The sequence below is a fragment of the Eurosta solidaginis genome, chromosome 1 (genome assembly GCF_040869045.1).
Source record: "Eurosta solidaginis isolate ZX-2024a chromosome 1, ASM4086904v1, whole genome shotgun sequence".
Classification (NCBI taxonomy): Eukaryota; Metazoa; Arthropoda; class Insecta; order Diptera; family Tephritidae; genus Eurosta; species Eurosta solidaginis.
This window is the reverse complement of record NC_090319.1, coordinates 229,799,462-229,816,984: the sequence shown is the minus strand read 5'-3', so window position 1 is coordinate 229,816,984 and position 17,523 is coordinate 229,799,462. Positions and strand designations below refer to the sequence as shown.

The 17,523-nt window shown below is 33.9% G+C and overlaps 1 protein-coding gene across 1 annotated transcript in view; it reads right to left on the bottom strand.

Annotated features, from left to right (window-relative positions):
- Positions 1-10,590: 10,590 nt before the first annotated feature.
- Positions 10,591-17,523, bottom strand: part of Keap1 (kelch like ECH associated protein 1) — a 557,804-nt gene continuing 550,871 nt past the window's right edge. The window contains exon 6 of the mRNA XM_067760223.1: positions 10,591-10,691. Coding sequence (XP_067616324.1) covers positions 10,606-10,691 — 86 coding nt within the window. The 3' untranslated portion in view covers positions 10,591-10,605. The remainder of the gene's footprint in view (positions 10,692-17,523) is intronic.

The window sequence follows — 17,523 nt, the reverse complement described above, 5'->3', positions numbered from 1 at the left end:
GATACTAGCTATGGTAGCCGGTACACTGGATATGGTTCCCGTAGCAGCGGTTTTATCGACAGCAGTGGTAATACTACCATGTTTGGCGGCAGTGGTAGTGGTCATCGTTGGTACGTTGTGGGATAGTATCCAGTTCAGCGGTGTCAGCGGTTTTATTAAATACAGCGGTAGTGGTGATTTTTTAACAGTGGTACTGGTGGTGATTGTTGGTGCAAAATGCGTATTAGTGACAAGTGCGGCAGTTTTATTGATGGCACCTGTAAAAATTTGTTTTTCAGCAGTAGGTATTTTCTTCACTCCAATAGTGACCGGGACAACAGCGGATTGCATCTTATTAGAATTATTTGTCGTATCCATCTTACTTGAGCCACGCGTTAGAGGAATTTTTCGTACGCAAACAATTTATTTCGATATTTTTCTGCAATAGATGCCTAAAAAGCGAAAATTGTTTGAAGGATCTGACTGATCAGAGATTCTGCAAAGTTTTTTTTTTTTTTTGTATAAAAAACGGAAAAAGTATCACTTTTAACGCGCGTTGTAACATTGTAACGTTGTAGTGTTGCAACGTTGTAACGTTTTTACATGTAACGCGTACAGCAGTAGAGCTACAATAATTTAACGCGTACAGCAGTGGAACTAGTATACTGCATTCCTCTCACCAATTCAGCAATTTCAAAAAGGATAAATCAAGATTCAGACAATGATTTAGTTGCGCAGAAGAATCTAATGCAGACAGTGTAGGACTGCCAAATACCATCGAAAAAAATCATAAGCAACAGCAGTGGTCACTGATGAGCGGAGCATAATCAAGTGGAATATTACCAAGGATGAATAAAGCATAATCAAGTGGAATATTACCAGGGATGAATAAAGCATAATCAAGTGGAATATTACGAAGGATGAATAAAGCATAATCAAGTGGAATATTACCAAGGATGAATAAAGCATAATCAAGTGGAATATTACCAGGGATGAATAAAAGCATAATCAAGTGGAATATTACCAGGGATGAATAAAGCATAATCAAGTGGAATATTACCAAGGATGAATAAAGCATAATCAAGTGGAATATTACCAAGGATGAATAAAGCATAATCAAGTGGAATATTACCAGGGATGAATAAAAGCATAATCAAGTGGAATATTACCAGGGATGAATAAAGCATAATCAAGTGGAATATTACCAAGGATGAATAAAGCATAATCAAGTGGAATATTACCAAGGATGAATAAAGCATAATCAGGGATGAATAAAGCGTAATCAAATTTTATCACAGAATGACAACACCAACAAATCGTGGATGATTTGGCAACAGAAAAACAACATTGTGACTGGCAGCAATTAATATAAGTATATTTTTAGAATCAATTGAGCGGCCTCAGGGACGCTAAACCATGAGCAAAAACGAAGTAGGGCTAGTTTAATGGAAAGGAAGTTTGAAATTTTAAGTCAATTATGTTTGGATTCTTTTATATAAGAGCTATTAGGCCGGTGGTTTTTAAGCGAAAAACTAAGTTTTCCTTTATCCTCCTACGCGTTTCGGTACATTTTGTACCTTCCTCAGGGAGATCTGTTTTTATTAATAACATAAAACAATTATTCGCAAAAGAAACATTTTACACAACATTGAGAATTTCACTTACATTACATTCAATTAAATTAAAAAAATTTTTTCAAAACTATAAACACACATATATTCGCGCTGCATCCTTTACGTTGCTCATCTCATCACACTGTGTGCTTTTTGATTGCTGTGAAGTAAGCACAGTTGATATTGTCTACGTCCTCTTTGAAGTTTACACAGTCTTTTATTCGTTGTTGTATTCGCAAGCCCTCTAGTGTTAGCCTTGTTTTTGTTCTTCTTTCTATGTCCAATATACGCGCATTCGAAAAATCAGCTGAGTGATTGTGTATTGATAGGTGTTGCGAAAGTGCCGTAGAGGTCTTTTTGTTTCTTGCGTCTGCTTTGTGTTCGCTTATTCGTATTCCTAATGCTCTTTTTGTTGTCCCTATATAAATTTTGTTGCAGTCTTCGCCAGCTTTTCCCTTGCATTTGATTTCGTATATCACATTATGTCGTTGCTCCTTTTCGATTGTGTCTTTTGTTCGTGTAAAAATTTTATTTAGAGTGCAGTGTGGTCTGTGCGCAAATCATACGTTGTTGTTGTTTATGATATTTCTCAAACTTTTGTTGTCCGTTAAGCCTGGTATGTATGTAATTCCTGTGTATATTATGTTATCCCGTACATTATTGTTTTGTGTATTAATATTTGAATGTTCAGTATTGTTAATTGTTGTAGTTATTAGCTTCTCAGTGACTGCATTAGGGTACCCGTTTTTGTATAGAATATTTTTTATTTTCAACTTGTTTTCATTCCTGAACTCCTGATCACTTAAAATCATAATTTTTCTTATTAGGCTTATTGCCGTGTTCTTCTTTTGGGTCCATGGATGGTTCGAGTGGTAGTTTATCATCCTCGATGACGCTATGGACTTAGAATACCAATTCGTTCTCAATTTTTCGTTTACTCTAGTGATCTCAATATCTAGGAATGCAAGTTTGTTGTCTTTTTCTTTTTCTGTGGTGAACTGGATTTTCGTGTGTTGTGAGTTTAGGGTTTTGAGTATGATTTCCACGTCCTTTTTCTTAACTATGGCTAATATATCATCTACATACTTATCTATGTATTTAATATATATGTCGTTAGATTCAAGTTCAGAGATACTGTCGTCAATAATTTTATCTAGCACTATGTCTGCTATTATGGGAGATAGGGGGTTTCCCATTGGCATTCCATAGATTTGTTGATAAATAGTGCCATCGTATCTGAAATAATTGTTGTCCCTTAGACAAAATTCAATAATTTTCTGGAACTGGGCTTTGGTTAGAGAGGTGTGCTCCTTTAGAGTTGGCCAATGTTGCATTATGTTGTGAATTGCTAGATGAATGGGGATGTTTGTGAAGAGTGATATCACGTCAAAAGATATAAGCAATTCATCATTGGCGATTTTTGTTTTCTTCAGTTTCTCTTTTACTTGGAAAGAATTTTTTACATTATATTTTTCGGAGGTTGCCTTCTTCAAAATTTGGCCTACATATTTTGCGAGATTGTAGCAAGGTACATTAACGGACGAAGAGATCGGACGGAGAGGCATGTTGTTTTTATGGACTTTTGGAAGTCCATATAATCTAGGCGCAGTAGCTGCATTGCATGTTAGCTGTATTTTTTGTTTCAAATTAATGTTTTGTTGTTTATAGATTTCGTTAACTATTGCGTTGTTTTTCCTTTGTAACTTTTGTGTTCGCAACACCTATCAATACACAATCACTCAGCTGATTTTTCGAATGCGCGTATATTGGACATAGAAAGAAGAACAAAAACAAGGCTAACACTAGAGGGCTTGCGAATACAACAACGAATAAAAGACTGTGTAAACTTCAAAGAGGACGTAGACAATATCAACTGTGCTTACTTCACAGCAATCAAAAAGCACACAGTGTGATGAGATGAGCAACGTAAAGGATGCAGCGCGAATATATGTGTGTTTATAGTTTTGAAAAATTTTTTTTAATTTAATTGAATGTAATGTAAGTGAAATTCTCAATGTTGTGTAAAATGTTTCTTTTGCGAATAATTGTTTTATGTTATTAATAAAAACAGATCTCCCTGAGGAAGGTACAAAATGTACCGAAACGCGTAGGAGGATAAAGGAAAACTTAGTTTTTCGCTTAAAAACCACCGGCCTAATAGCTCTTATATAAAAGAATCCAAACATAATAAACATTGGCCCATCAAACAACTGATTAAGTCAATTATGTTTTACTAAAATTTAAGGAAAAAAGTTGAAAAAAATTTAATTATATTAAGATGCAAAAAAACTTTTAAATTAAACAAATTTTCCCATTAAAAACAAAATTTTTTACTTTGATAGCGTTAACTAAACAAACAAGTAAAATTAGACAAAAGAAAATAAAAGTGTACTTAACTATTAATTAGAAAGAATAAAATTAGAAATCTTTTTTAAAATAAAATTTTAAATATCCAAATTAGAAATGAAAAAATTCTAAAGTAACTCAAAAATTATAATTTTAGAAATAAATTGTTAAAATACCTATTAATTAAATAAGGTAAATTTATTAAAAATTAATGAAGGACAAGAGTAAAATAGAATGTTTGAATAAAGATTAAAATTAAAGCTTAAATTAGAAAATCCCCCCCCCTCCCCCCTCCCCAAGGGATCAGCAAATACATTTTTATTTTTTTTTCTCTCTCTTGAATTTCCTCTTTCAATCGAAATGTCTTGGTGGACAAAAATAGCCCAAGGCACAATGATATCGATAGCTAGCTATGAATTCGATAAAGAAACCTCTGAAGAGGAAAAAGTTGAAAACAAATTGATAAAATATGAGCAACAAGCCTAAGTAGACACAAAAACCACAGATATTTGGCTAGGTAATTTAATATGCACGATAGCAATGCCGGATACAAGGGGGGGGGGGGGGGGGGGGCGATCTCCCTCCCCCCCTAGACCTACCTGAATAAATATTGGGCATGCTTAATTTGCCAGAAATTGAAATGCATTTTTTAGATTTCCGTAAAATTGAGATTGAATGAAATATTTCTTATCTTCTTTTGTCTGCTTGTCTAGCGAAAAAAGGTAAATAATAAATAAGTGAGTTTTGCTTTTTCCGCTTATTGCCGCAGATATGCCATGGTTTTGATAGTTGAAACAAGGTGACCTTGCAAAACATAAAAAAATTCTTCATATCACCAACCAACTTCATTTTGATTTATAAAAGTTCCGGAACACACCTAATATGTCGTTTCATTTATGCAATATCAGAGCCACTGATGACCTGATACAAAACTTGTATTCTCTCTCAATTCATTTCCAGGAATGGGGCTCGAAATCAGCTGTCTGTTCATTCAATTGTAAACAAAAAATCTTCATATCACCAACCAACTTCATTTTTTTTTTATAAAAGTTCCGGAACACACTTAGTATGTCGTTTCATTTATGCAATATCAGAGCCACTGATGACCTGATACGAAACTTGTATTCTCTCTCAATTCGTTTCCAGGAATGGGGCTCGAAATCAGCTGTCTGTTCATTCAATTGTAAACAAAAGTTCATTCGTTGTAAACAAAAGTTCATTCGTTTCCAAGAATGGGGTCTGAAGTCAAATTATTCATCTCTTTTTTTCCTTTTTTGATTGCTGCAATAGATATAGATTCAAAATAACTCCACTTAGTTAAAGCCACAAGTGAAACTCTCTTATCAGAAAGAACTAGCTTCTACCTTTGAGCTGTATAAAATCATTTCTTGATTGTTTTTTGTTCGAATTCTTTCAATTAGTTGAGCTAATTTGAGTGCTTAAAGATAAATTCGATACGTTTATTTGTAATTATGTCAAAATGGTGTTCTGAAGTTAATCATTAATTTATATTACTGACTTCCATGGCAAAAATGGATTTTGAGCTTGCGGCCATGATCGCCCCCCCTCATCTGGAGACCTGTATCCGCCCCTGCACGATAGGGCTATTAATCATAGCGATAGCCGCTATAATTAAAAACTATATGAAATTTAAATATAGGCAATTGAATAACGTGCAACACCGCGTCTAAAATTTTTTTCTCTACCCAAATTACCAAACCCAAAGCTTAGGAAGAGCAATAAACAATTCAAGTCAATCTCAAATAGAAAATCTAAAAATGTTACAATCGACAGTAAAGACAGCCCCGCCTAAAGTGAACAGCAAATCAAAAATTTGCATAATTCCTTTGAATGCGCCTGACAAAGATGGTCATGAAGCAATAGGAAATTCTAGGACAGTGGAAGTGAGCCAAACCTAACGAAAAAAAGCAAAAATTTTACAACCAGCCAATAAGAACAAAAAAAAAATGAAAAAAAAAGTCACAAAGAGAACATATAAAAATATATGTGAAGCGCTATATAAATTTGCAGCAATTAGACATGTCACGCTCGTTTTCATCTTAGGATAGAAAAATGATAGCGTAGAAAGGATTTCAAGCAACCATTTTGTTGAGGAAGTTATTGACTTAGGACAATATTCGACCAGGCATACATGAAATGCCGGCAATCCAGGACTTGAGATTTATAAGGAAAACACAGTTGTCCTGAGGGACAAATTGGTGAAAAATAATTGAATATTTACTCGAGTAGGCAAATTTAAAATAAAAATTGGTACCCAAGTTCTCAAAAGATCTAATAATTGCACTAACCTTAGAGGAAGTGAAAGTGACAAATCCCGGAAAAATTAAAATAATTCTTCATAAAGTCATGACGATTCTGTCTTGGTGGCCGCCGCAGAAATCGCGTGACAAATGAGATCAAAGAAATTGCTGGAAAATAGAGAAATTATGAAAAATATGAAAAGAAAATTCAAAGATACGAAAAATTTTTACATCCACTGTACCTTCCATTTACCCATAAATTGAACTACTACCAATACATAGCTACCTTGCTCTTCAACTAAAACTTCTCTATTATCTACAATGTTACAAATTTCACACCTCGTATGAAAGAAAAAATAAATCAAGAAAACAATAGAAAAATAAATCATTCCATATTACATGAATAATCCACTTAACACTATTAGTTATTAGAAATAAATATAAATATTTAGGTGCCTGCGTCTCATTTTAGAAAACACACAATTCAAGAGGTCATAATTTTACCTAATAAAAAATATCTTTACATTAGCCACCGGTAGAATAGGCTATATTAATAGGGAAAAATCGTTTATTCTAAGTCCAAAATAGATTAGAAAATAGTAATAGGAAATATTTCTACTTTAACAAATATACAAAATAAGGAAATAATAGTCCATAATAATAGGCATATAAAACACCTGCTAGTAACGCGAATAATCAAAAACCAAAAAAAAACAAACAGAAACAGTTTCAACAATAGCATTCCAATTTACTCGTCAATAAAAATTAAAACAAACAAAATAAAATTTTTTATTGGTATCCAGTTACCATTAATTCACAAACGTTAATTTGTAAACACATGCCGATTTTTAAATGAGTCGACGCTCTTAAGGGTCGGCTGTGCAAAAAAATAGTTATCATAGTACATATACAGAAATAAAAAAAAAAATAATAGCAAAAGTCAGCATATTATGAAGCGAGAGTAAGCATAACGGGCACTGTATGTAAAGCAAATGCAAACGAATAAAAACAAAAAAGAAAACACATAAACTCATAATATCAAGTTACCACTATGACATAATTAATAATTACAACTGAATTCAAAAAAAAAAAAATTTGTTTTGGTAACACCAAGGAAGTTGACTGGGTCATTCAAGGTAAAATGAAACAACACGGCACACTTATCACAGTGACATTAGAGTGATCGTCTATAATTAAGCATAAAATTATATACGCTCGCTTAAAAGGCTGATGGTGTAACAGTGCGTGGAATTCACCTCACTTCAAACACGCTTAACATTACAAATATATGTTCAAATCTAATTGACCCAGATAACTACCATGAGTTCATTCGCATTTGCCAAGTCGCCCAATATATTGATGCGTCATACCAAACTGCTCAAGCGGGAATCATATTGACAATATGTAGGGCAATATAATAATTTGCTGACAAACCATTCCTCACTATTGAGTCATGCACTTTTAGTATGTAAATATTAATGTAAGTATGTATATATGTATAGGTTAAGAACTTTTGTATAAATAGTAATGAATTTCGTCAATAAAGAACAATTGCTATCCAACGCTACTCATCAGCGTTCGTCTCATAAACATGTGTTAAACTTCTTTACACAACCCCACACCTGAAAGCTTTAATCTCACCTAGTTTAACAAATTTAAGCAAAAATGATTGAGTAGTAAAACGTTGATTTTATTTTCTGGCTCAATTATTTTCGTCTTCTCCTCTTCTTGATCAAACCGGAAAGAAAGCAGCTGACCAAATCCGGCCGCAGGGTTGCTTTTCACAGGGTGACTTGTCTAATTAATATAATACATCAGATTTGTTTCTTTTACTGACAAGGTACTTCATATATCTTAATATTCTAAACCAAAGAGTGACTCTTGGTACTTCAACGTAATATGATCTTTACAATATAATGCTTTAAATAAATGTTTATACATAAATATGTATATATAATTATAAATAAATATTGGAAATTAAATTTTTTGATTGTTATTTTATTCATGTGGCTGTTCCAGGTAATGTAAATAGGCAGGTAAAATTCAAGTAATACGGCGGTTATAGAAATGGTAAAACCGCAGTAAAATTTATTGTCAAAAGACTCGAAAATGTAGAGTGAAATGACGGAAAAAATGACCGCCATTTGACGAGCATTGTGAGAACGGTGCTATGCTCACATCCCCTGCAAAAATCGTGTGACCAAAAACGCACACAGCCACACGAATTTTTGACAGGGGTGACGATTTGGAATGAAAAATTCTCCAAATGAAATAGCATGTTGACAACTTTAGCTTTGCCACAATGTATAGTGCTCTCTCGCACCTACTATATTCATAGGGATGGTGAAATATGTCAGCTGCGCACGATAAAAAGTCTGCGAAGCCGCCATTTTTATTGACAAGTAAATTTTGAGCACAGACAGGCCTGGATCTATTTTATAATTATTAAATCAAATGCAATTATAAAACTAACTAAGAAAATACCAAATAGGTGTTAATAAAAACTTGCAAAATCAGGATCTTAATAACTTGGTAAGTGCGTGGAAAACTTTTCCCAAATCGCTACACATTCATTCATTTATTTTTTTGTTTAGCCTTTTTTTGGGAAATCTCACATTATTTCATTACTGATGCAGCAAAATTTGATGCATTAAATATGTTATATTGTAGGATTTGCTTTAATATAATGAATTAATACAAAATTATTATTTACAGGATATCGAAAATTTGACCCCATTATCGCCAGAGGTAATTTCGCGTCAGGCAACAATATTGGTACGATTGGACACGGTAAGTCCACTGTAGTAAAAGCTATTTCCAGAGTTCCAACGAAAAGCCATTTTTTATGAGGCAAGTGACAACTATTCTGTCGTAGGATTTCTTTTAAAACTATTTGTATTAATACAAAATTATTATTTACAGGATATTGTAAAAATTGAAGAATCTGTTCATTGCTCCGAAACATTGGTAATTCTATATAGCATGACACTCTTAATACACCGCCAAAAGTACCGAGAGGTGTGTCAAAAGACGCGCTTTGGTGCCAGGTTCACCAACCCGAAAACGGAAAACGAAAATTTTGAGTCGTTCAAAAGATATTAACGAAAAACCGCTGTTTTGCGTTGACCGCTGTTTTGCGTTGACGGCCTTCGGTCGAGCTTATAAAAAATTACCGCGGCCGGTCCACCAATATGGTGGTATCAAAATTAAATCCGTGCAAAATTTTCATTGTCCGCAAACATTTTTTTAGTGCACAACAACATTACAACAACCACATGAATATTGCCAACTTCAACTGCAAAAATTTCCGGACAAAACAAAAATTCCGTGCGAGTTTTTTCCCTTCTCCCATTCCTCGTATTCTAAATAAAAATTCCTATTTTAAGAATGCTTAAATAGATTTTGGCGATATCATGAAAAACGAATTCAACTCGAAGCAGTGCTACAGCAACAACAACAATTCAACTCGAATTGGCCGCCAGAAAATTGCGGCGTGTGCTATCCCGCCGTCTTCTTCTTATTATGCTCCCCTGTTGATGTTGCTGTGGCACCAATTCATTACTCATTTCAGAGAATATCACGTGAAATGGAATACTGTGCACTGTTTATATTTTATTTCTTAATTTCAAACAAATTCGCAACAATAATTAAACTTTTCAATTTTCTAAACAAAATAAGAAATGCGTAACGAAATTGCAATTGACAAAACAGCTGACATATTCTGACAGCTGAACAGCTGAAAATTCGATATTCCTACTCCCCAATTCTTTTCTCCTAGGGAGAACAATTTTTCCGCGAAAATAAAAAAATCCGCGAGAAAAAAGTTCCGAGGGAATATTTAGATTTGGGCTGATTAACGAAAAACCGAAAAATGGCCCCTGGTCCCTCCGAAACCGGGGGGCTTTAGCTATAAATAATGAACCTTAGTAAATTGATTTCTTTTAAAGCTAATACTTACCCATAGTTCCACGTCATCTAGGCAAGCAATTATTTTTCAATCTTTCTTTTAAAGACAATTTGAAATCATTTTCTCCTGTTCCCTTTTTCTTTTTAGTACCGTTTTCGTTATTGGTGACGAACAGGAATCATTTATAATTCAAAATAAACAACTGGTTAGTAAGGCGGAAATATACATAATGTACCAATCATTTTATAATGAAGTGAGCAAACAAAAGAAAGAGTGTGAGAAAAGCACGGAAAATTATAAGCGTTTACGTACATTTGCTGAGATGGAAAATGAAAACAGCGGAGCTTTCGCCATTTCGCCAAATTATTGCCCAGAAAATTCCTTTTCGAAAAAAAGCACTGTTAGCACTAAAAGTTGTGAACGTTGCTTTATTCGGTAATGCACATACATATCTTTGGCAAGCAGATATTTATTTTAATAACGTGTTTTGCAGAAATTTTTAAGTTACAGGGCCGGATAAAGTTTGAGGACGACCTCCGAAAATATGTAATCCAAAGTCACAATAGATGTAAACAGAGGCGTTACCTACAAAAAAAAAAACAAAAAAAATAGTAAAACGTAAAACACACAGAACTGCGAAAACCGCATCAGCCATCACAAAACCCAAGAGGTGTCTATCGCTAATCCAACTTTAAAGTTATCTGCTGCAACAATCTATGGTGTTTATCATTCACTCACCAGGACAAAACCGCAGAGACTTTGCTATACTTTAACATACAATACTTTACCCCTTTTTAGCACAACTATTATTTTTGATTTTATTAAATTTTATAAATTGTTTCTTTCTCTACAGTTCAATTTCCGTATTGGATGGTAAAGATGACTTTCGCATTTTCTCCATCAATAACTGTGACAAGATGGAATATATCTATGCGCGTAAATCGCAACATATTATCTTGGTCGAGCGTTTCTTCAATAGCTCTCTAGTGGTGATGGTGACAGCAGAGAAACCCAACTGCTTACAAATGTTACACTTCAAAAAGAATCAAAATATCTGCCATTGCGTCTACGGCTCAAATATACACAGTATACGAATGAATCGAACGCGCCAAAGGAATAGTTTACATATTCATGATATACGAGACTTGAAAATGTTACATTAAATCGAAAATATTGCACAAAACGAACTGGGTCTGAATACTGAAACAGTAAACATATTCAAAATCGATAAGAAGGCTGTAATGATGGCATTAGACAGTGAGTTATTGAATAACATACGAAAACCATTTTAACCCATTTATTTATTTGCATTACAGCTTTAGCTTTACAAGTAGCCAAAATTGCTGCCGCCAGGCAATTGGAAAAAAGCAGAGAAGCATTCATCACATTGTACGGATGATGCAAAGTCAGAAACTGCTGTTGTAACTGCTGCCACCGACACAACGGTCATCTCTACTTCGCCGTGTAGCGGCTGTTCCGACTAACTATCGAAGACAGTATCATCATATCTTTTGCCAACACAGGTCAGCGATGTGCTTACGCAGGACCGTGCCTTCGCTAAATTATGATGAATGTCAATTCCCACCAATGGCTACTGCGGCGCGCGATTGACCAACAAGATGACGGCGCAGTATAGATAAAGAACGTTTGACTGCCGCAGCAAGAGCTTAAACAATTTTTGTTTGAACATAAAAAAGGAGTATGCATTTTTTTACTGGTTTAGTGTAGGCTGTTGCGGCGACGTTTGAAGTGTGAAATTTATTAAAATTTTAATTTGATAGTAAGTTTAAACCAAAAAACGCTTAAGCTTTGCAAGGATTTAATTATTATGAATATAATATAATGTAATATAACAATATTTTGCTATGTACAGTGCTGGCCACTTAGACGACGCTGCAACAATATAGCTCAAAGCAATTAATATATATTTTAGATTTCACTTGGAAAACGAAACCCAATTAAGCGAGTTTATTTATTATTAAAATACTTACTTTTCTTTATATGAACTGTATTAATTTAAGTTAAAATTTCATATACATATATAATAAAGTATGTCGTGGTACGATTGCTGTTGGAATTAGATTTGAAACCAATCAATATTTCTTCTAAGGGTTGCAGAATTATTGCTGGAATGATTAGATTTAGAACAATAATAAGTCTGACTCAATTACTAGTCCTACATTTTTAAATTCATATTTTACTTTACTTTATTACTTTCAAATTCAATTACGACAGCAATCGGATTCCACGACACCTTATAATATTCTTGATCTGAAAAAAAGAGTAAATCTAATCTAAATTTCTAATTAGCTTTAAGTTGTAGATTTAAATTGATTCAAATAATTTTAGCTTTTTCTAAAACTTAAAATTATTTTCTGTTCGCTTGGAAAATATTTCAATTGGAAAACGAAAACCAATTAAGCGAGTTTATTTATTATTAAAATACTTACTTTTCTTTATATGAACTGTATTAATTTAAGTTGCAATTTCATGTACATATATAATAAGGGATGTCGTAATACGATTGCTGTCGGAATTAGATATGAAAGCAATCAATACTCCTGCTAAGGGTTGCAGAATTATTGCTTGAATGATTAGATTTAGAACAATAATAAGTCTGACTCAATTACTAGTCGTATATTTTTAAGTTCATCAATTACGACAGCAATCGGATTCCACGACACCTTTGAATATTCTTGATCTGAAAAAAGAGTAAACCTTATCTGAATTTCTACTAAGCTTTAAGTTGTCGATTATTCAAATAATTGGAGTTTTTTCTAAAGCTTAAAATTATTTTCTGCGCGCTTAGAAAAGATTTCAATTGGAAAACAAATACCAATTAAGCGAGTTTATTTATTATTAAAGTACTTACTTCTTTTTTATATGAACTGTATTAATATAAGTTCCAATTTCATGTACATATATAATAATACTGAAAATAATAAATATTGAAAATTCAATTTTTTTGGTTCATATTTTATCATATGGCTGCTCCAGGTAAAGTAAATCTGTAGGTAAAATTCATGTTATATGGCGGTTATATAAATGGTAAAACGGGAGGAAAATTGATTGTCAAATGACTCAAAAATGTAGAGTGAAATGACGGGGAATATGACCGCTATTTGACGAGCATTGTGACGTGTGCGAGCAGCACAGTATTATGCTCACATCGAACGAAACGGAAAATTTCGTCACAAAACCTAATCACGCCCGTGCAAATATGACTACTAATATAACCGCTGGGAAAAGTCACAATGGCCGTAAAATGACTACTCAAATGACGTGGAGCGTTTTTGCAGGGGCCTGTAAGTGGGAGCGGAATGCACGATCACATTAATAGGAACCCAGCAAAAATGTACCCGTAAATTGATTAGCAAAATGACTAAAAGCTGTGTCGGTGAAACACGTAAATCGTTAGGTAGCATTTGTACAAGGCGTCGGGACTGTTTGTGACCAGTCCATTTCGTCGTACCTATTTATGTGATTGTCCATACTGCTCACACATATACGGTATTAGGTTATCGAAATGTAAACAAATATTATATTCATGTTATGGCAGTCATTTTTTAAAGTATATACCTGTAACTTTACGAGTATTTTTACAGTATTTTTACGTTAATATGACCGCCTTTTCACTAGTATTATGACCGTTTTTTACTTGGATTATACTGCTATATAAATAAAAAATTTCTTTAATTCAAATCCATTAACATTTCTTTTATTCAACATTTTTATAATATATTACATTATTTATAATAGTTGTAAATTATTAACTATAAGTCTTAAGAAGGAATAGTTTTTCAGTCTTGTTGGTGAAACATAAATACAAATTTTATTGTATGCGATTGTATGCACACAAAGTTAAGGGAAACTTAAATAAATTAATGATATAGAAAACAAAAGAGAAGAACTAACAGAACTATTGGTTGCAGTAAACCATCAAATCGCGAGTAGGCAATTCACAATTTGAGTAAGTTGACTTGTAATTCGCCAATTTTAATACTATACCTTTTTTATTTTAGTTCAGAAAGCTGCAATTGAGGTTCGAAAGTTACAATTGAAGTTCAAAAATTTCAATTCAAGTTCAGAAAATTTAAATTGAAGTTCAGAATTTCTGTTTGTAGTTCAAAAAATTATAATTGAACTTAAATTGTAATTTTCTGAACTTCAGTTGTAATTTTCTGAACTGCAGTTGAAATTCCTGAGCTTCAATTATAATTTACTGAACTTCTATTGAAAATTCTGAACTTCAATTGAAATTCCCGAGCTTTCAGAACTTCAATTGCAATTTTCAAAATTTTTTTACATAAAGTGAACAATTTAACATTTTTTCTGACAGTTAAAGTGATGAATTGCCTGCCAGTGGTTTGGCGCTTCTCTATATCATTAATATAACAATATCTTTTTAATAATTTAATCAATAGACAAATGTAAATTTGTTTCCTTTACATTATATAACTGTGTACAAAAATATGTAATTTAAATATCGCAACCTAAACCAAAAAGTATTGCAACTCATAATCAGAGTAGCTTTGTGTTGAATGTTGATTTATACCACAAAAATAACAAAATTCTTAACAAAACCAGGCTAAACGATAACGTTAACTACCAAAAAAAACATAAGTTATTTCACGATGCTTTCATGGATCAATTTACATTTAAATACCGATTTAAATTTTTTTTCATTTTTGACATTTTTTAGTTTAGAATGCGATATATATATTCAGTGGAATAACTTTACATTGAGGGTACTTTATGCAATTTTCTTTTTTTCGTGATTTTGCAATAATAAACGTAGGTACTCATAGTAATATTTTGTTTTAAATTATGTGATTACAATATTTATAAGGACCATTTAGTTGATGGTATTGGTACTGTCAGTTAAATTCATTAGCAGTTATTTATATTCAAAATATTTTTTTGTTATACATATATTTTATAAATTTTGGTTAAAAATTATTGACAAATTCGTTGCAATTAAATTGCTTTAAAAATCTTCGCAAACTTTACGAGATTGTTGAATATTATTTTAATTAGAGCATAAAAAGCTTAGATTAGTAACGTAGGAAAAAACTTACAATTATTTCAGTTAAGTTCATCACAAATATTTATATTCAAAATACTTTTCAAAATACTACATCTAGTTTACAAATTTTGGTTAAAAATTATTGACAAATTCGTTGCAATTAAATTGCTTCGAAAATCTTTGCAAACTTTACGAGATTGTTGAATGTTATTTTAATTAGAGCATAAAAAGCTTAGATTAGTAACGTAGGAAAAAACTTAGAATTATTTCAGTTAAGTTCTCACAAATATTTATATTCAAAATACTTTTTTGTTATACATCTAGTTTATAAATTTTGGTTAAAAATAATTGACAAAATCGTTGCAATTCAATTGCTTTAAAAATCTTTGCAAACTTTGTGCGATTGTTGAATATTTTTTTTCTATTAGAGTATGAAAAGCTTAGAATACGAACGTATGAAAAAGCTAAGAATTATTAGATTCCTAGATACTTTTTAACCAAGATTATTTCAGTGTGTGTTGTTCGTTTGTTGTACAAATTCATAGCATATTAATTTTTAGATCATGAATACTCAAATGTGTCGTGGCATCGTCTTGTTGGTCATTGATGGGAATTGACATTCATTATAAAGTAGCGAAGGCACGGCCTGCGCAAACACATCGCCAACCTGTGTTGGCAAAAGATATGCTAAACTGTAGAGGAAGAAACATTTTTAAAATTTAATAAAATCAAAATTATAGTTCTGCTAAAAAGGGGTAAAGTATTGTATGTTAAAGTATAGCAATGTCTCAGCGGCCTTGTCCTTGAAAATTGAGTTTGAATAGGTCTCATTCTCGAAACATTTACAAAGGTACCTCGTATGATATTAAAAATCCTTAACGCTTTTTGCAATAAATTCAAAAAAAAACTCCCATTCAAACCGTTGTCCTATCCCTACTTCTGTTTAACTTCTACATATCAATAGCTATCTTCACCACCAGAAGGCGTCACTATTGTTTCCTACACCATATGGTCGCCTAGCCTAAAGATTACCCACTGGAAGAAGTTACAGGCCTGCCAAAATACTGCCCTTAGAACCGCCACGGGTTGTCTCCTTATGTCCCCAGAACACCATCTATATAATGAGGCGAGAGTATTCCCAATAAGTGAAAGAAATGAAATGCTAACCGAACAGTTTCTGTTGAATACCCAGGAACCTGGGCATCCCAACAGACATCTGATTGATTAGCCAACACCGCCCAGGGTCTTAAGGAGTCACCTCCGTAAGCACTGTGAGGAAATACGGCACCTGAGAACTCGGCCGTATGAAGCAAGAAAATACCCCAGCGGGTTATTTATTTATGTAAGGCGCAATAATCTCCGAAGAGATTTTAGGCCGAGCTTCTCTTCCAATTTGCGTCGTGCTCCTTTTTAATTTTTCCTACAAATTGGCGGGACGGGACCTACTTGCTTTATGCCGACTCCGAACGGCATCTGCGAGGGAGATGAGTTTTCACTGAGAGCTTTTCAAGGCAGATATACACTCGGAGTGCTTGCCAAACACTGCCGAGGGGCGACCCCGCTTAGAAAAATTTTCTTCTAATTGAAAAACCTTATTTCTAAAATTTTGATGTTGCTTTGCCCGGGGTGTGAACCCAGGGCATTCGGTGTGGTAGGCGGAGCACGCTACCATCACACCACGGTGGCAGCGGGTTAGGGGGTCAGAATATTCCCGCGGTAGGTATGCCTGTCGTAAGAGGCGACTAAAATACCAGATTCAAGGGGCTGTGTAGCGCAACACTTCAGGTTGCCAGCGCAATATATAGCTTCTCCAAACCCAATTGTCAACCTCACCTATCCGCGGCGAATCCTGTTTCACTAACAGACGAGGCTCTGGGGAGGGAGGGAATGGAGGGCATGGCCTGAAGGTTTGATGTGGCCACATAAGTCGTTCCCGAGATGGTTGGCAGCACCTTCATGGTGCTGTGGTACCGGATCTGTATCCGGCAAAGGACCATTACATCGATAACACTCCCCAAAGCCTTCGGGGAGCAAACTCATCGCTAAAACAACAACAACAACAAGCAAAGCAATACAAGAAGGTCCTTGGCGAACTCCATAAACAGGCGTCGGGGCTCCCTAGGGAAACGCGAGTCACTCTAGTCCAACTTCGATCTGGATACTGTAACAGGTTAAACTCTTACCTATCCAGAATCGACCCCTACATACAAAATGTCCCTGCTGCAATGTGTCCCCACATGACACCAACCATATCTTCAATTGTAATGTGGAACCAACTCCTCTAACACCCATCTCTTTATGGTCCACCCCTGTTGAAACAGCAAGTTTCCTCGGACTCCCGTTGGAGGACATTGATGACAATTTGTGATTGGTCAGACCTATTGGATGGGG